The sequence below is a fragment of the Vanellus vanellus genome, assembly GCF_965231255.1.
Source record: "Vanellus vanellus genome assembly, chromosome: 4".
In the NCBI taxonomy this organism is placed as follows: domain Eukaryota; kingdom Metazoa; phylum Chordata; class Aves; order Charadriiformes; family Charadriidae; genus Vanellus; species Vanellus vanellus.
This window is the reverse complement of record NC_138909.1, coordinates 27,433,280-27,452,794: the sequence shown is the minus strand read 5'-3', so window position 1 is coordinate 27,452,794 and position 19,515 is coordinate 27,433,280. Positions and strand designations below refer to the sequence as shown.

General features: G+C 40.9%; 1 protein-coding gene across 1 annotated transcript; it reads left to right on the top strand.

Moving 5' to 3' along the window:
- Nucleotides 1-7,080: 7,080 nt before the first annotated feature.
- CYP2U1 (cytochrome P450 family 2 subfamily U member 1) lies at nt 7,081-19,249 on the top strand (the record flags this gene model as incomplete). Its single annotated transcript, XM_082482528.1, has 5 exons — nt 7,081-7,513; nt 12,767-13,399; nt 17,343-17,504; nt 18,476-18,643; nt 19,071-19,249. The coding sequence occupies exons 1-5, from the start codon at nt 7,087-7,089 to the stop codon at nt 19,247-19,249; spliced, it is 1,569 nt and encodes a 522-aa protein (XP_082338654.1). The 5' UTR covers nt 7,081-7,086.
- Between the last annotated feature and the right edge of the window lie 266 nt (nt 19,250-19,515).

Below are 19,515 nucleotides of genomic sequence, written 5' to 3'. Positions count from 1 at the left end.
GTTTCTAAAACAAGAAAGTGCTGCAATGATTAAAACATACTGAAGGTTTTCTTTTAGTTGGCTCAAGTTTCTGTGGATTTTAACCATTTGATTAAATCTTACTAACTTAGAAAGTAGCACATAGTTATTTCAGGCTATCATGGGTAACCTAAATATTGTAGGAAAAAGTTCCAGTTCTGAAGTTGTCTCTTATTTTGGTAGATAATCTTTCCTAACAAAACACTTAGAAACCTGAATGATGTTTTAACATGAAGTAATGATATTGTGCAGTCTCTAGTGTGTATCTAAAATACTGGTGTTAAGGAGACCTTCTCTCCTGCTTAAAATTAGTGCTTAAAAACTCAGGAAGATTTGACTTGTTTTCAAGGAAAATATTTTAATTCTGAAGGACTTGAAGTTTAGCAAATACTATGAGAAGTTTTTCTGTGGCTGTTTGCAGTGGACTAACCTTTAAATTAAAGATGCAACCCAGGTAGGAGGATAGGGCAAGCCAGCTCTTGCTGGAAGAAGTAGTTTGTCACTTTTTGAATTCAAATTATATTGGTTGCATGATACAGGCAGTCTTATCCATACTATAGTGGAAAAAGGATGCTGTATTATACCATTATATTTAGTGTTCACTTTTTTTCAAATTATTCTGTATTGGTTGGCCCAGTTCTTCCCCTAGATGAGGAGTGAGTGTTTTTGTCCTTTACTTGCTGTATGTTTAGTCATAACTGGTTTCAGTTCTGGTAAATGTCAATGGAAAAAATGTAGATCCATTGTATACAGTGCCTATGATGCTTTTAAAGTCTCTATGAGTGGGTTTCTTCTAGCAGAAATAGTCTTCTTTCAAGCTATGCCTATCTAATATTAATTTCAGCTCTTGTATTTGCCCTCTGCATAATAAGGTCTTTAGGAGGCTAGCATTTGTGAAACTGCAAAGACTTATTACAGACGAATTTCCTTTGTGCCATCTGAGATTAATTTTCACAAAATAACTTTGCTGAAATGTGTTTGAAGATGACTTTTGCCTCCCCCCCTTTTTTTTTTTTTGTAATACTTAAAGTGGTGAGGAACTAGTCTGAAGTAAAAGCATCTTGAGCCGTTGGGGACCCAGGCACCATGCAGGCACCTGTATGTTGAGAGGAGTCTGCAGCATATGCAATATCGGATGGAGTACACAGAGGCTTCTCTGGGAAGATAAACTAAGTTGTACTTACATAGTAGGCTGTGAGACATCATTGCATGTCCTTTTGAGCTCCTTTTAGACTGAGGGCACAGTACCAAAGGTGGCAATAGCTACATGGTGTAGTGAAGATCACTAATAAACTAGAAAAGTATGGAAGGGCTGAAAAGGGAGACCACTGTAAAACCAGTCATCAAAAGAGCTGCTTTCTAATTCGGTGGGGTATATAATCTGGTGTTACTTCAAGCATGTGAGTTGCATTTAAAATGAGTGGCTCTGTTTTTCTTTTTAAATAATTATTATGGCTTTAATATTGTTATTTTTTTAACTAGAGATGGCAGGAGTGCTGAAAATATCCAGAGGAAATTTATCTCCCTGCTTACTTCTACCAGTGAAGTGTCTGAATATGGACCTTAAACAATACTGCTAAACTCCAACCCCTCTTCCATTTTGAGTAACTTATCAGTGCTTTGTTACTTCTGTAAAAAACAGTTTTGCATTCCCCTTTTTTCATAGAATGTTGCCACTCAAAGTACTGCTTACACTTTAGCCTAGGCTGCCTTACTTTATTTGCTTCTATTAAATGCCTTTTCTAAATAGCTCAATACAGAAGAGTAGGAATTAATTTGAGAAGGCTCCAGAATTAACACTAAAGTCAAAAGGTATTCTCATCAGACACATATTTGCCCATTTTGAAATTTGAAATTATTTTCAAGTACAAAACCAAACATCTTAGGGCATACTTTTACCTCAGGAATCAATTCTTCCTCTTTAAATGTTTAGTAACTTCATTTGTGTTTATTTTCTGAATCTAGGAGAGCATGCATGAGATGTGAAAAAGATAAATTCTGGGTGTTTTGTGAGGTCACGGTCACACCAAGGCACCTGAAAGTAAAAGAGGAAATAATGGTTTGATGGCTGTGGTTCTTGTGCTTTCCACGTGACTCTGAGGAGAACTCTAAAGACTTCTGTAAAATCAGTACAGGATGGCACTTTTTGACTGCAGCATGGTTTCATCCTCATTGGCTGACGACTTTTCTTGCACGATTTCTCCTAGGTTGAATCTGTAGCTCTGTACGTTAACTGGACCTATGTATCCAACCTAGGAGAAACTAGGCAATAAAAGCCATTGGCTGCTGAGGAACCCTAGATAACAACATAGGAATGCTGTAATGCTTGCATGATAAGGAGCTAATATATAGCCTTTTTTTATAGCTTTAGGGTCCAGTTCTGTAAACACTGTACAGCCTTTGTTTCATAGCTTTAGTGCCCAGTTCTGCAAACACTGTACAGCATAATGCTACAATAACAAATGATACTACTTAGTAGAAACTACAGCACAAAAGGTCTCTAATGTTTGCAAACAGGGCCTCATTTTTTACACAAATTGTTCATAATTAGCAAGAGTTGGCTTTTATGTTGCAAAACTTTCAGGATAATGCTTTCTAGCATGTCAGCTATTTTGGTTCGGTGGATGACAGCTCAGTATTGTGGTTTGCTATATACCATGAGATACTAGAGTTGTGATTCATAAGATGTTGCAATCTGTTTGCTGTGTGTTTAAAACAAACAAACAAAACCCACAAAAAACAACCAAAACTACCCCCCAACCTATTGCACTAGCTGGACTTTTAAAAAAAAAAAAGCAATAATGTGAGCATCTTATAGCTTTTATCTCCAAAGGTGCTGTCTGTCATGATCACTTGCACTGTTGACCATGAATTTGGGGAAAAAAAGATGTTAAATTGTCCATGTGGTTTACTCAGTTACATACAAGTTGAATCTTTTTATGGTCAGCCTGTATACTAACAAATGCAATACTTTGTTGGCCTACTTACATGACCACATGCATCTTTAACAATCAAAATCCTATGTCTGTTTATGGTGCTAATGATATCTTAAAAAAGATCGAGAGCTGGTATTCTCTTCTTACCCATGAACGTTAAGGAAAGTTGTTGTGACACCTTTTCAATAAAGCAAAATTTCTCTGTTTTAGGTCTGTTCCAAATGCTTTTTATATAAATGTGACCCTTTTGTATTTCTGTTTTATATAAAAACTGCAAAATATTAAGTATTTTTAATGCAGGAAAACGTATAGCAGTGTATGTGGGTCTAGACTACACATCCAAAATTAATCATACATGCTTAGATTAGCTAATCTTCTGAAACTTGGTCTAATATACAAGAATTGTATTGGGTAGGATTAAGGCATAGGCCAATAGTTTAAAAAAAAAAAAGACTCTCTGGCTTTGTCATTGTTGAAGCCTTGGAGACAGAGAGAGGATGTGAAATGGACAAAACTGTGTTAGGAGAACACTGATTAGACAGTGTATATCCATCTTTTGCTGAAACTTATGGAAAAAATTGTGAAGGAACAGGACCATGTAACAATATCTAAAGAACAGAAATGAAACGACATAATTATCAAAGCGATTCATAGTGGGACATTATAAAGAAAACACATGAAAAGAGGCTTAAACTGGGATTGTTTAGATTGTGGAACAGTGAAGTAATGTTCTAACTTAGTTTTTCATCTTAGGAGAAGGTTGCTTGTGAAGCTTTAAAACAATTTTGTGCCTTCTGTTGCAGAAGATACTGCTTCCCCCCCCCCCCCCCCCCCCTTTGGTTGTGATTTTATGTTGCATATAATGAAGGACAGTGTGCTTCCAGATCTTTTCAAGAAGCCTCTTTGGGGCAGCAGTACCTACATTTTCTCTCCATGGAGAATACAAAGCCTTTAGTTCTTGTTAAAGGCCCCTTATTTCTTAAATTGCAGTTGTAAAAGTGTCTGCCTGTGACTACAGTCAACTCTGAATTAAGTGTGATGCTCTTAATTGATGCGGACACATGAACATGTGGAGCAGGTGCCGTGTCCAGGTACGCCCACTGGTGACTGAGCAGGGTGCATGTACGAGGGAACAGTCTGGAACACTGCCAGCACACTTCCTTGGCTCTAAAGTAGTGGCACCTTAAGGTTTTGGTCTCTAAACTGCTCTCTTTTATATGCTGGAAGTTCTCTTGAATCACTTGCACCCAGTACTTTAACAGGCTTCTATAATATCTGTTTTAGGGAACTTCTGTGTCTGCAAAGAATATTCCAGGTCTAGAGTAACTTCACGTAAAGCAGAAACAAACCCACCATCTGGGGTAAAAGCAGGGCTGGCTGAGCGCTTTTGAGTGCAGATGGATAGTGTAGTAACGGTAGTCTGTATTGTGTCTTGCTACTTCACTCAGCGCTTGCATTAATAGTAGGGCACTTGGAAGAGCCAAAGATAGAACAGGGTCATCCATAACAGTTCTAAGCCACATTGAAATATAACTTTCCTATCTTTTAATTACTAGATGCTTCATAGAAAGCTGGTTGTCTTTTTTAATTGAACAAAAAAGTGCAATACTTGCAGAAATACTAGGAGATAAACGCCTGCATGTTTGAATGCCCTGCAAAAACAAAAGCTTTGCGAGCTCGTGACGCGCACTTGACAGAGTAGATTATTTTGCATTAGCATCTGCTGTGAGTTACAGAAACATGTTTGTCAGTGCACTAGTCTAACTCAGAACTTTCAAATATTTTCATTATTCTTTTGACAAGGAGAGTGTTTTTTGTGAATAAAGTGCCTGTAGAAATAAAAATCCAAAAGTTGCCTGCAAGCTTAAATAAAACATATAAAAACAGAGCCCATACTTGAAGAGAATGGGTGACAACTCAACGACTGCATAGAACAACTGGTCAACAATTGTAAGGACTATTGATAAGATTCAAAGGCTATGATAAAGTTTGAGAAAGGAATACTTTTTTTTGAGAGAGTTTACTGTGTTAATTAAACTTCCAGTGTTTCTGCTTGGACCTTAACTTTGTAACTTGGTTATCCTTAAAAAAAAAAAAGTTAATTTGAAGTATTTTCTTTACTTTTTTTTAAATACTCATTTTAATGACAGACTTTAGTCTGGGGATTTTTGTTTGCTTGTTACATGGAGGTGTTTTTACCTGTTAAAACTAGAGTCGTCAAATGCTTTGATTCCTCAATTTAGGGCAAAACAGTTTGAGGAATGGACTTTCCTTAAGTGCAGAATTCAATGGAGGTCTTTTACTACACTTATATTAGGACTGAGGAGGAATGATTTCCAAGGAAAGCATTATAATGCTAAAACTTGTATAAGTGGTTATTTGGGGTGTGCAGAATATTAGTAAAGTACTTGGTTATATTTTTCTGTTTGTTTTATACTTTCAAAAGAAGCTATTTGGTTCTAATTTTAATTGGAAAAACTGAGTTTAATGTAGCAAGAACTTATTTTTAAGCAGAAACATCCATTTGATATACTTCAGAGCAAAGTTTACATTTGATCAGTAAAGTCACTCAAAACTATGAAAGTAGTTTCATTTTTATCAAAATTAATGTGAAATGTAATCTCTGGGTAACCTAGAACTGGCCCTGGGCCACTGAAACCAATCTTTCAACTGCATATGGAGGCAAGGAGAGAATTTCTTTATCTAGTGCTACTTCTCAACTATACTGAGAAGGAAGTGAGGCTAGATTACTCTTCTATAAATAGGCAAAAACGGTAATGTGTTTCAGCTGTACTGAATAGCTTAGCTTCTTATTTTCAGACTACAACTTAACCTTCCCTTGAGACTCAGATTTATGTCTTTGCTTCAGACAAATTTTCACCTGTTTTTTCTGTATTTTTCTAATAGATGCATTTTTTTGGTGTACATTGTAATTAACCACTGAATTTCTGCCAGTTATGGGGGGTGAAGCTACATTGTTCTGCCAATTTAAATCTGTGATCTTAGTTTTTCTACTTTGTTTCATCCATGGCTAGTAAAAGATCCATTTGCTGTTTATATTAGATTAAAGAGAGACTGCATCCAGTTGCCTTAATTGCTTGGAGGAAAACTGTCCTTCACCATTTGAAGCTTTATGTATTTCTAAAATTCCTGTAACTTCTGTATAATTGCAATAAAACCTTTTTAATATAGTCCAGCTGCTATTTTAAGACCCACTTGTCACTATCTTTACTGAATGCGCAACTATTGGAGGAAAAAAAAAAAAAAACAACCAAAACCCAACACCTTTCTTAATGGATAAGCACCATTTGTTCTTTACACTTTTGGGGTTTTTTTTGGGGTCACTTTAAAGGTGGCATACCTGTGTTTTGCCCACAGTGCTTTCCTCCTTTAGTGAGGGTGGATCAAGAGCACTTAGTAAAATCCCCAATGCTACAGCAAAGGGTTTGGGAGACCCTACAGTGGCCTTTTTCAACATCTAATTGCCTTTGTTGGGATTAAATTTTAGGTTGTTGGGCAGTTGCAGAAAGTGTGTTTCCTTTCCTCCTGAGCCCCAATAACAGATTTTTTTATTATTATTTTTTACATAAGAGACATTTAAATGTCAAGTCCTGTGTTGTGTTTTTCTTTTTAATTAGGTGGACATATGTGCTTATGTTTAATAAAATCTTTTTAACTTGGACTTGGACAGTCAGGAAAAAAAAAGGGGGGGGTAACTGAACCAAAAAAAAAAAAAAAAAACCCCAAACAAACAAAATTTTGCATTTCGCGGCGTTTAACAAGTTCTCCCCCTTTCCGCAGATAAATAGCGGGCCCGGCGGCGGGTGAAATCTTCCCCCCATTCCCCGTGAGCTGCGGGCCGCTTTCCCTCCCGAGGAGCTGAGCCCGGTCTCAGCCGTTCGGCCGCCGCTATAGGCTGCGGCGGGGAGCGGAGCCTGTCCCCGGGGCGGACCGTTATACCCGCCCACACCCCCGGCGGCGACGGGGTCAGGGCGCCGGTAGGCCTCGCCTCCCGCCCGCCCCCGCCATCTTGAGCCTCTGGGCGGGGGGTGGAGAGGAGGAGGAGGAGTGTTTGTGTGTGGCGGGTCCGCGGCGGGGCGCGACGCCGCCTGAGGGGATGGCAGCGGCCGGCATGGCGGCTTGGACGTGGGTGCTGCGGGCCCCCACCGCCACCGAGCTGCTGCTGGCGGCCCTGTGCTGGCTGGGCTGCTACTGGCTGCTGCGGCGGCGGCCGCGGGCGCTGCCGGGGCTGCCGCCGGGCCCGGCGCCCTGGCCGCTGGTGGGCAACTTCGCCTTCGCCCTGCTGCCGCCGCCGCTGCTGAGGAGGTGGGCGGTGGAGTTGCGGGGCGGCGGCCGGGGCTCCCCCGCCTTCTCCCCTCACGTCTTCCTCACCGGCCTCACCAAGATGTACGGCAGCGTCTTCCGCCTCTTCGTGGGCAGCCGCCCCTTCATCGTCCTCAACACCTTCGGGGCGGTGCGGGAGGCGCTGGTGGAGAAGGCGGAGGTGTTCAGCGACCGGCCCTCCGTCCCCATCGTCCTCATGATCACCCGCAAGAAGGGTAAGGCCCCCCTCCCCGGGGCCGGGGGGCGGCCGCCGGGCCTGGCGGCGGAGCCCCAGCTCCGAGGGGGCGGCGGGCCCCGCTTGGGCGAGCGGCCTCAGCCCTAGCGGGCTGCCGGGGCCGGCGCTGGCCGAGAATAGACGAGCGGGAGCTGCTGGGTGTCGCGGCTGCTGCACCGAAATTTGCGAAGAACTGCTGTGAATTACCGACCGAACCGCTCCTCGCCTGTGCCCCTTGGCCGGCTGGCGGCAGACGGCGGTGCGGAGGGAAGCCCGCCCTGCCTGTAGGGGAAGGAGGGTGCAGCATCCCCGCGGGCTCGGCCGTGCTGCGGCGCCCGCAGCGCACCGCCCCGGCCCCTGCCTGCCGTAAGGGGAATGGCGCCTGTGCAGGGGTTTAAGGAAGAGGTGGTCTGTCACCCGTGCTTTATGGTTTGAGCTGTATCGGGAGAAGGCGTTTCGAATAGGCATGAAGTAACTATGCGCTTCCCCGCTTCTCAGCAAGGCGAGGGTGGCGAGGAGCGGGCTTCGGTGGAGCCTGCGCTGCCTGTGTGCGAGCTGCTGCTGCTGCTGCTGAGGTGTTTGCGGGTGCATCACTCTGCTGGTCAAAACTTACTAAGCATATTTGGTTTTGTTTTTTTTTTTAATAGGTCAAAGGAGAGTTTACTAGCTTTCACCAAAAAAAAAAAAAAAAAAAAAAAAGAGGGCTTTGGGAGTTAAAACACGTGATGGCTGTTTCACAGAATTACAGAATTTCTTCGTGTTTATTCTTTAGGTCCGTTACAGATCTCAGTGTTTGCGGAAAACTACTTTTCCTTTTTCAGTTTAGGAGGGCTAGCCCAGGAGGCCTGTTAATGTGCCAACTGTATTGTGAAACTTGTTTATCTTTCTTTTTTCCCCCCCGAGGCTAGGGAAATCTATTGGTTAAGTGCCTGAAACTTTTTATCTTCAATTGTTTACTGTACCAGAATTATCCCAGTAAAGATAAGAGGAAAGCGAGGGACTTAGATCATGTATATTAAAAAGCAATCAGGTACTATTGCTGTAATTGGTTTAAAGGATAAAAAAATAAATTATTAATGAGGCTGGTTTAACTATATTGGTTTGAGACAGATCTTACTGCATGTAGTTGTTATACTGCATGAATATTTTTAGGTGCAGTACATTTAGCAAGGATTGGGGGAGGAAAGAGGAAGGGCAGTTAGACATTAGATCAGTTTTAGTGGTGCTGTTCAGGCTCCACATGTTCAGGCTCGTGGTGGATTTCTTTTTTCTTTGAATGCTGTGAATTTTGTACGTTCCTGGTTCTCTGCAGTCAGTTCTCTCTTGGGCTTTTTGAACACGGTGACACAAGAGTAGCCAGGGCAGTTAGCAGCTTCCATGGTTGGATGCTCCAGCAGAGTCGAAAGTGTCAGGACGAGCCAGTTGTCCGGAGCGTGCTGCAGCCAAGGGCAGGGACCGTGCCTGCCTATGCTGCTCTGGGGCAAGGATATTACGTTGCTTTACATTTAATTTTATCTGGAAGATTACCACAGCTGCGCTTAGGCACAAGGGCTGTTACATGAGGGTTGCACAGTTGACCGTAAAACATACCGAGCTGTTATATATCGCTTATGTTTGCTGGTGCAATAAGTTGAATTGCCGCAGATGTGAGAGGGGGTTGTGTATTCTGAGTACACAAAGGGAAAAGTCAGTGAATATGGGTAGCCTGCCTGGCCTCTGTGCAAGAAGGTTCTCCAAAAGCCACTGGAAGTCACAGCTGCTCTCAGTGGGCTGGCTTGGGTTTAGTGGTGGCTTGTAGGAGAAGACCGAACCTCTGCAGTGCTGCATTTGTGCTACTGGGAAGGCAGTTGCTGCAGAACCGGTGAGGTAAGAGGTGAGAGGTGAGAGATACATGTTTTCTGAAAGCTTTGGGCTTTCTTTTTTTTTTTTTTTTTTTTTTTTTTTTTTTTGTGGTATAGGTACAATGTAAATTTCTAACCTCAATTTTCAGATATTGCCCATGGAAGCTCTGGACTAACAAATGTTTCTTTTTGTGTGTGGTTCATGGAGGAGCTGGATGCATTACAGCACTCAGACTGGATGCCTCTTAATTTTGGTCTGCGAGCCTCCCACGCTTAGTTTCAGGAGTTCATGGGTGAGACATCGCTACATAGCAGGGCAGTGATAGCTGTGTTCGTATGTACTGGGAAAGGAATTGATAGAAGCGGGATGATTGTGTAACTTCAGATCTACTGCTCAGGACTTGGGTACTACAATGCTGTGACGCTTTGAGTCAGTAAGTGTTCGTTTCAGATTCCTACATCTTTGTTCTGTAAACAAGCTACCTGGTGTAAACTTACGGGGCTGTTTTCTTTTAAGCTACATTTTCTGTTGTAGTTTTGTCTTTACTCTGATCTGACCTTCAGGGTATGTTATGGAGGAAAGAAGGGCTGATCTCAGCTGTGTGTGGCTCTATTGCATGTAAGATGCAAATAAAATATTGTGCTCAGAGAACAGCAGGTAGGAGTATCGGGAATGGCAAATATTGCATTTCAACAACTGAGTCGCACAGAAGGGAGGCCTTCTTGGCTGGATGGGAAGTGTGGTGAGAACTTAAGGGAGAAGGTAGAGGTCAGTTCTTAACCAGAGGCTTCTGCACATGGACCTGCAGAAGGAGAAATACTAGATTGGGGAGAAAGGGTAGGTTTTGCCATTTTTGGTTTAGCAAAGCATTTTTGTGTTCTGTAGCTATGAGAGGTAGGAAAGACTCGATCTCTAGAGTGGATGGAGCTTGAGTGGTAGTCTGCCTTTATAGTCCTGCCCTGTGGACATCAGACAATACAGAAGTTAAATGTTATTAAACATTGTGAATTCTGTGTTAGTCAGCGTTCCCCGGTATTGCAGCAACACTAAAGCTCTCGGTGACAAATTTCAGGAGGCGGGAGTTAGCCTTTGCCAGACCTTACTTCTTGTAAGGATTTGGATTTGTCAAGTAAAAACTTTGTTTTTCTCTTTGTTTATTGCTTTGTTGGCTGTATTGAAAGGTTCTCATTATCAGTTCATAGAAACTAGCCCTCTGTAGTGAGCGTGAAGTCATGGTTATTCTGGGTTCTTGTTGCTTCAGAATTTATTATTCTATTTTCTTTAGTTTTTTGGGGGGAGTGTTTTTTGTTTGTAGTTGTTTTGGGTTTTTTTAAGAATACAATTGTCTGTGCTGGGTATGTTGACTTTTCAGCTCATGCAGAGGTTTTCTTTGAAAACAGTGATGTACTCTTCCATTATTATTGCCTGGCAGAGATCCAGTTGGCAATTTTCTTTCCTCTCTTATCTCTGTTATTCTAACTTTATGCTCTTCTTCCTCCTTAATCTGTCTCCTATGTTATTCTTTCCCAATTTGCAAATCACTGATTAGTATTTGGCAGTAGTCTGGGGGTTTGGGACTTCAGAAGACATCATGCTGCTCAGCCATGCCCTTTGTGGGACTGCTGGAGAGACTCTGAGTGTGGGGAGGTTTGTTGTTGGTATTAGCCTTCCCGTGTGTCTAGGAGAGTCTTTTTTACATTCAAGACAATAAGTCTGTTAAGATTCTAAAACTAATTTTCCTAATGACAGGAAGGGGAAGAGACTATGGATGTATCGTCTGTTTTGGAGATATTTATTGTGGGATAGAAGTAGTGATAACATTGTTTTGTTCCAAGAAATCCATGTTTCTTCCCCACCCCAGCAACAAACCCTGAAAACCCAAGTTGGTTCTTGGCCAAATGCAGCCCCAAATTAGCCTGTTTTTTCACCTGCCTTACTTGAGGACACCAATGCTACCAGGAAACAGTATGTGAGAAAGGGAATCTGAAAAGTTTTTTTGTTCTGTTTTTGAAGTGTCAGGGAGTAGACATTTGAATAGATTTCCTAATGAATGTCTTCATGCAGAGATGAAGTTCAGCTGATTCTCAGCTTGTTCTGACTCTTCATAACATTCTGCTTATTTTGTTTAGGGCTTCTGAAGCTAGGTCATGCATTTGTATTCTTTGGTGTGTCATCACTACTATGAGTAGATAATGTAATCAGAAAATCTGGCTAGAAAGATTACCAGCTTTATGTTACACTGAACTATTTATACCTTTGGGATTGCAGACCCTTCTGAGTACAATTATCTTGTTTACATGTCTACAGATTTCTGTTTCTAGCTATAGACTTCTTGCTTGTTTATTCTCCATTTTGCATTAGGGGCCATGAACATTAAGTTGTAACAGGAATGTAGATAATTTTAAGGATTGAAACATGGTGCATCTTTCTATTGCTAATTTCTCATGGCCATTTCTTTTTCTTTCAAATTTAACATTGACAGAGGAATTGATGTTGCTTTTATAAAGTCACTTTTTATTTCCAGAAGAAAACACATGTGGTGTCACTTTACTAGAAGAACAAAAGCAGAACTAGCCTGTGTTTTGATGACTTTAAGCTTTCTCATGTTAACCACGGAGTACATTAGAAATAGCAGGTTGTGTATTTTGTTACGCCCTGGTGTCTTTGGTGTGGTCTGTTAATTCAACAAAAGAGATGTTTCTCTTCATAAGTGAGCAATACTTATACTTGAAGCTAAGCAATTTAATTTAAATTGTGTTTCATAATGACACAATCATGTAGAACATGTGCCTAGAGGCATCAAAACTGTTGAGATGCAAATCAAGCAGGTTTTTGCCAAGTGGCTCTGAACCTGTCTTCACCTTCCCCATTTATTTGCAGCATGTGTATCCTGTATTTTGATTATGAGTTAAAGAAAAACCTTGCTTGTAATAGAAATATGTACACATACAAACAGTAGTGAGAAGCTTGTATAACATGAAGGGGAAAAGAAACACAAACCAGTTTGTGTTTTAATATCTTCTGTTCTGCCTCGCTGAAGGAATTTGTGTCTCAGGACATTGAGGAGAAAAGGCTATAGTTAACATATGTCCCAGAGTAACCGTTCCTACAAAATTTTTGTCGTTTGTAATAATGCATCTACAGTACCTTTTCTCCATCTATTAGTGTCTTGCAAAGACTAATATTGATGTAACTGTTATATTCATTTCGCTGATTGGGAAAAGGAGGGACAGGATTTCCCTAAGCTATTATAAAGAACCTTGTGTTCTTCCTTTAGCTCCTAGCCCAGTGCTTGGGATAGATTTGTTGTGGATTGTTTCCTGCTCTTCTGGCTCTCAGGTTGCAGGCCTGTCTAACTATTTCTTCTTGGAAAGAGAGCATTTTGGTTTCAGACTCTCCCTTTCTCTTCCAGGTGTTATTTTTGCACCCTATGGCCCTGTCTGGAAGCAACAGAGGAAATTCTCTCTCTCAACACTACGTCATTTTGGAGTAGGAAGACACAGCTTAGAGCCTAAAATCATTGAGGAGCTGCAGTTTATAAAGGAGGAAATGCTGAAGCATGGAAAGGATTCATTTAATCCTTTTCCGATCATTCGCAACGCAGTGTCCAATGTTATCTGTTCCATGGCCTTTGGCAGGCGTTTTAACTACGAAGATGTTGAGTTCAAGACGATGCTGAAGAACATGGCCCGTGCACTAGAGCTAAGCGTGAACAGCTATATGATCCTGGTCAATATCTGCCCTTGGCTGTACTACCTTCCCTTCGGGCCTTTCCGGGAACTTAGGAAAACAGAATTAGACATGACTGCTTTTCTAAAGAAAATAATTGCACAGCACAGGGATACACTGGATGCAGCAAATCCCAGGGACTTCATTGATATGTACTTCATCCATGCAGAAGAAGAAAAGAACAACAAGGAGAGCAGTTTTAATGAAGACTACCTATTTTTTATCATTGGTGACCTCTTCATCGCAGGCACAGACACTACTTCCAACACATTACTGTGGTGCCTGCTCTACATGTCTCTCTACCCAGAAGTACAAGGTAAGACTGTTTTTATTCTAGGTGTTTTATTCCAAACTGTAAAGCTCTAGGTGAATGTTTAGAAACAGAAGCAAACAGTGACAGCAGAGAAGTCATTAGGAGCACAAATAGTATGTGTGTACGTGTAATTTGAAAAGTTAATATGTAATCAGACATCTTCTATCCTGCTCTGCTATCATGATCTCTAGGTTAGTGCTATATATTAAACTATCTAAATGGCCTTTTAGTCTATGCATTTCTTCTATTTTGGGGCAACTTTATCTATCCCAAGCAATTCCAGGGAACTTTAGCATGTTTCAAAAGCTTTGGCAATTGTGGCATTCCAGGCCTATAGTAGGGTATAAGATATATGAGATACCTAGTGGTAAGGTCTGCTTTTATGCTTCCCTGAGCAGGGAGGTTCTTGAGCCTAGTGGCGGGACCTGGGGAAGCAAACACTGTAGAGGAAGATCAAATTAGAGACAGCTTAAGCAAATTGGACTTACACAAGTCCACAGCACCAGCTGGTCAATGTCATTGCAAGGCCTTTTCCTCTGGCCCGAGGGGAGAGGCAGAAGGAACTGGGCTTGTTCAGCGTTAGGGAAAGATGACTGAGGGAAGACCTTACGCTGTGTACAACTACCTGATCGGAAGATGCTAAAAAAATGGAGGCAGTCTCCTCTGAGGTGTGCAGTGGAGGGAAGAGAAGCAGCAGAGACAGTCTACAAGAAGAAAATTCTGACCAGGTACCAAGAAAAAAAAATTCCCTGTGAAGACCGCAAGGATTGCAACAGATTGCCCAGAGAGTTCACAGAATCTCTGACTTTAGAAGTATTCAGAACTCAGTGAGGTATGACCCCGAGTAGTCTGATCTACCCTCAGAGTTTGATCTAACTTGGAAGATGACTTTGCTTTGTGTAAAGGTTTAGATCAGATGACCTCCAGAGGTTCCTTGCAACCCACATTATTTGATGGTGCTATGATCTCGTTACTGTTTGTGACAGTTCTAGAAAATGACTTGTAGATTTTTGTGGATATAAAAAATACCAGTGGTGCTGGGGAGGTTACAATATTAAAGTAGTACTTTATGATAGAGTTGCATTTTGGGACTTCTTAGGATAAATTTCCAATGCCAAAGACTTAAAATTCATTTTGGTTAAATATTTTTCTCTGCTGAGTCTTGTTACAGTACATGTGGTTGCAAAGACAGCGTTTTCATTAGTACTATTTAGTAAATTTGGATGGTTGAATTTAAGAAGAATAAAGCAATTGATTTACTAATTTATCAGCAGCTTCTCCTAAAGTCTTGTATAGCAACTGATTTCCACTAGAAAGATTGTCAAGTATATGGGGACTGGAAACCTTGGCAGGATGGACAGATTCTACTTCGGTAATTCTACCTCAGTTTCTAGTAGTGAAACATTTCCCCAAGAGACCACTGCTTTGCCCAGACTTGTTGCTAACCTGGAGTGAAGAAGGGTAAACCTCAAGTTAGATAAGAACAATATAATCCTGGAATACTTTTATCAAGTATTTGAGATTTTGAGGTTTTCATGTGCTGCAGCTGCTTTGCAAATAAGCAAATAGATGCTTGTTTACGGCACCTATCTGTCTGGAATAATCTCTTTAAATAGGTCAAGATCATAGTTTATTGCACAAAGTCAATGAAATTGTTGAACAAAGATTGCAAAATAGGGAATCAGTTCAGTATAAGGGAGAGAGAGCCCACTGGGGACAAATGCAAGATAAAATTCTATTGCATAGGCTTATTCTGATTTTATTGGTTGTGTATGATCACTGCTTGCCTTGATACACAGATGAATGAGATATGTTCTAAATTACACAAATGAGATCTAAAAGAGTTTTGTGTTTGTTTTTTTTTTTTAACCCCTTTTCCTACTACCTGGTACTGTACGTGTATGTGCTAGTCAGTTTTCTCTCTTCTGCTGATCTCTCTAACAGTTTTATTGCCTCTCTCTGATTTCTTCTTTCCTTACACTGTGGCTGTTGTCAAACAATATAAATAAGATCAGGAGTCCAGAGTGTATCACTTAGCTATGTAATGTGATTCTCTTACTTCTAGTATCCCATTTCTTATGTATCCTGATTGCCTGGGAGTCATGTATGGGCCTCCTTTTTTTTTTTTTTTTTTTTTTTTTTTCCCTGATGACATGTTTCTTTTCTCCCCTAAAGGAAATATCTGCATTGCATAACTTTCAGCACTAGCAAATGTTGTAGATGTAGAAGACTATCAGGGTTAAAAAATAAGAAAGAATGTATTTGTCTATGGAAGGCAGTTTTGCTTTTTACATGGAAAAAGAGAAGGGTGTGTGTGCGTGCACTATAGGGAGGCTGTGGGGAGTATTTGGTTTGGTCTGTTCCTTGACTTGGTTTTGGCCTTTGACTTCTGAAGATCTGTGACATTTTTAAATATATGAAATGTAATGGAGCAGTTCAAATAACATGCTATTAGCAGAGAACTCTTGAAGTCTATGTTTTTGCAGTTGGTTATGTGAGCAGCAGTTTGACCACTTTCTGTATCGTTCCACAGCTTTGCAAGCTCCAAAGAAGTGTTGTTCAGGATAAAATGCTGGTGTGACATTTGGCATGAGACAGTCTACTTATTTTTTAATTTTTTTAATATTGAAAACTTTACTTGTTTAATTTACTGTGGATGTGCATACCTGAATACAGAGCTATAATACGTCATTAAATAAAGTAGGAAAACTGCACAAAGCAGGTACTTGAGAGCCCCAGCATTAGCAAATCTCTCGCTGTCCAGGTATTTTTTTACTGTGTTCCTCATTTGAGAACTTGTTTTCCTGGCAAACCCAGTAGGTGGCAGCAACTGTTCGTTGAATACAGTTTGTAAATTATTTCTGAATGCTCTGAAAACAGAGAAACTTTTTTTGCACTGAGCTTTTATTTAGTGCTTATCAGTGCTAAAGAGAGGAAAAAGGCAAAAACTCAAAGTATTAGCAGCCTGGATTCTGAATCTTGGAAAAGGCAAGCAGGACAACAACAGAATATTCAGGATATCAGGGGTAAAAAAAGAAAACTGACTTTTATTATTTTTGAGTAAAGGTTAATTTTGATGTCTCCTCTTTCAAGAGTGTCTTTTGCTGTGTGCCCAGATTCCAAGTTACCTGGAAGAAAAGGTGCATCATCCTGTACGTGGGTGAAGTAAATCTTGTGTCTTGGAAACCTCTATGAAGAGAATTATTTGTATGCTGAGCCTTTAGTGAGATGAAAGGGGCAAACAAGTATTTTGACACTTTGTGCCTCACGTGTATGAGAGGGGAGATAAGCTCGTTAACTTCTGTTTTTCCTTTGCAGAAGGGCTGTGTGGGGGAAGGAGCATCAGCTGCTGCCTTTTGGGGGAACTGGGAAATAGCTGACTTTAGGTTCCGTAAATAGAAAGTAGGCAACAAAAAGAACAAGTTAAATGGCTTCAGTGCTTGCAGTAACAGCACCATAATTCCTGCTCCAGAATGAAGTATCTAAATCAGCTGCATGAAAAGCTTTCCCATCTCTTCACCTCATTTCCCAGTTCTGAGAACTGGATCTCTTTCTGTTCATTTTTTTTTTTTTTAATGCAGGCCAGAAGCTTGATGTTTTCACCATTCAAATTACTGTATAGTTAAACTCTTAACTAAGATTATGAATACATTTGAAACTGGAACAGAACTTTCCTGTACTTTTCCAATACAGAAGTGCTAGCGACGTCTGTCATCTCAGTAGCTTTACTCTTGACAGTTGTCAAGACTGTGCTTAGTTGTTTTGTTCTTAACTGAGTTCTTAAGGCTTATGTTGGCATAGTTATTTCAGCTAGGGATCAAATGTCTTGCAGTCATTTTTGACAAATCTATGTAAACGATGAATCATAGGCAGATGAATTGAGATGATGTCTTCTCACATATTGTGCATCTTTTTTAAATTTTTTTTTTTCACTCCCTTTGAATAGAGAAGGTTCATGCAGAAATTGAAGCAGTTCTAGGACGTGACAAAGTTCCCTCTCTTACCCACAAGGCTCAAATGCCCTTCACAGAGGCAACCATTATGGAAGTGCAGAGGATGACTGCGGTTGTTCCCCTTTCTATTCCCCGAATGGCCTCAGAAACTGCTGGTAAGCGTTTGTAGAGACTTGTTAATACAGCATTTCTTTGTGGATGAAGATCTGATGGGACATCTACTGAGAATTTACAAAGACCTCATGTTAGACATGTAATCTAAGTATGTAAAATCTCATTTATAGAGAGTAGATGGGCTTACTCTATTACTCCTCTATTTAAGCAGTATTTCTGACCTAACATCCAGAAGAGTGATTTCTTTTCTGGGGGTCAGCTTGTGTTGACTGATGTGCTTAGTGGCAGTTGGCAGCTGAGATTCCACCTTTGCACCTGAAACAAGCAGAGTTGGTTTTGTCCATCTGACACAAAGGTCTGAAAACATCAATTTGGAGCAGTTGGTCTGCTAAAGCTTGAAAGGCTTCTATCATTGCTGCACCTACAGAAAACAGTAATAAATATCCTTTTCCAAGTTCTCTTGTTGACTGTATGTTTTCATAAACATAGCTGAGAACTGGCTAAAGTGAGTGGGAGGCAGCAATACTTGGCCTGCAAACCCAGTAGTGAATTGATCTGCTTTTTTAAAAGTTTTGGCTTGCAGGACAGAGAGGTGCAACAAGCTGAAATGAGACTAGTCTCTTCAAAACCCTTTTGTGATAACAGTTCAAAACCCATCCCTCTTCCTTACCTCCACCTCTGCTAAGCTGGGGCTCTGTGACAGCACAGGAACAGGAGGAAACTGCGTCACAGCACTTCCATACAGCAGAGTGCATTTCTAATGATTGCTGCTGCCTTTTCCTTGCAGGGAGCTGTTGGTGTAACTTGATGTCTTTCCACCTGCTCTGGCCTGTGTGATTCTGACCCAGGCAGGCTAGCAGAGACCACCTTTGCCTTAAGCTCCTGCTACATTTACAGCCCACAGCTAGGGATCCGTATCATTTTTGTGACATCTTCTAGTTGTCTTTTTAATGTCTCCCATGTTTACTTCTAGCAACTTGTCAGATCTTCCATCTCTGTGCTTTTGTTTAAGTGCTGCAGGGATATACAATTCCGAAGGGCAGCGTGATTGTGCCCAACTTGTGGTCAGTACACAGAGATCCTAACATTTGGGATAAACCAGATGAATTTCAACCATCAAGATTTTTGGATGAAAATGGCCAGCTAATTAAGAAAGAGACATTCATTCCTTTTGGAATGGGTAAGATATCCTCATGCAGTCAGAAGCTGGGTGGGGGTGGGGGTGGTGTCTCAAATGTAGGGCCTTGGAGACGTGACATGTGAAAGTTGTGTGTAGGACCAACTACAGAACTTGTTTTATTATTACAGTTGGTGGCTTGCAAAATGGATTGGGTCCCTAAAGTCTCCAGTGCCCAGGCAGAAATGAGAAATGATGAATTGTCCTTTGATAATACTTTTCCTGTGGATGTATATGCTGTTAATATGAAGCAGTACAGCTGAGCAAGGCTTAGACTGAACTATGGGAGACCAAGGCTCTAGAGTCCATAGCTTAATAGTAGCTTGAGCCTTTCTGTGTTTGGACTATGATAGCACAGGAATTGCATGTGTGTTAACAAATGGATCAGCAGTATAAAGCCAGTAATATGTCTCTTCTAACTGTTCTTTAGGTAAACGTGTGTGCATGGGAGAGCAGTTGGCAAAAATGGAGCTGTTCTTAATTTTTACAAGTCTAATGCAAAGTTTTACCTTTCTGTATCCTGAAAATGCTGCAAAACCATCTATGGAGGGAAGGTTTGGTCTCACCTTAGCTCCATGTCCATTCAATATAATAGCTTTGAAGAAATGATACAACGTGCAAAAAGATCAAACAAAGAAATACTGCACTTTTAAAATCCATCTTTCTTTTGTTTCCAGCTTCTTTTGTTACTTTCTTTTCAGAAAAACACCAGCCACATAGGCTTTCATAGTCAGTGAGAAGGATCCATTTACACTTCTGTGAAGAGAAGATGTTTTTGTCGACTGTTGCATTCCATAAATGAATTGACAGCATAGTTTGCAATTCAGTATTAAAACTTGCTGGGCTTCTCTGTCTATAAGCTATTACTGTCAGTT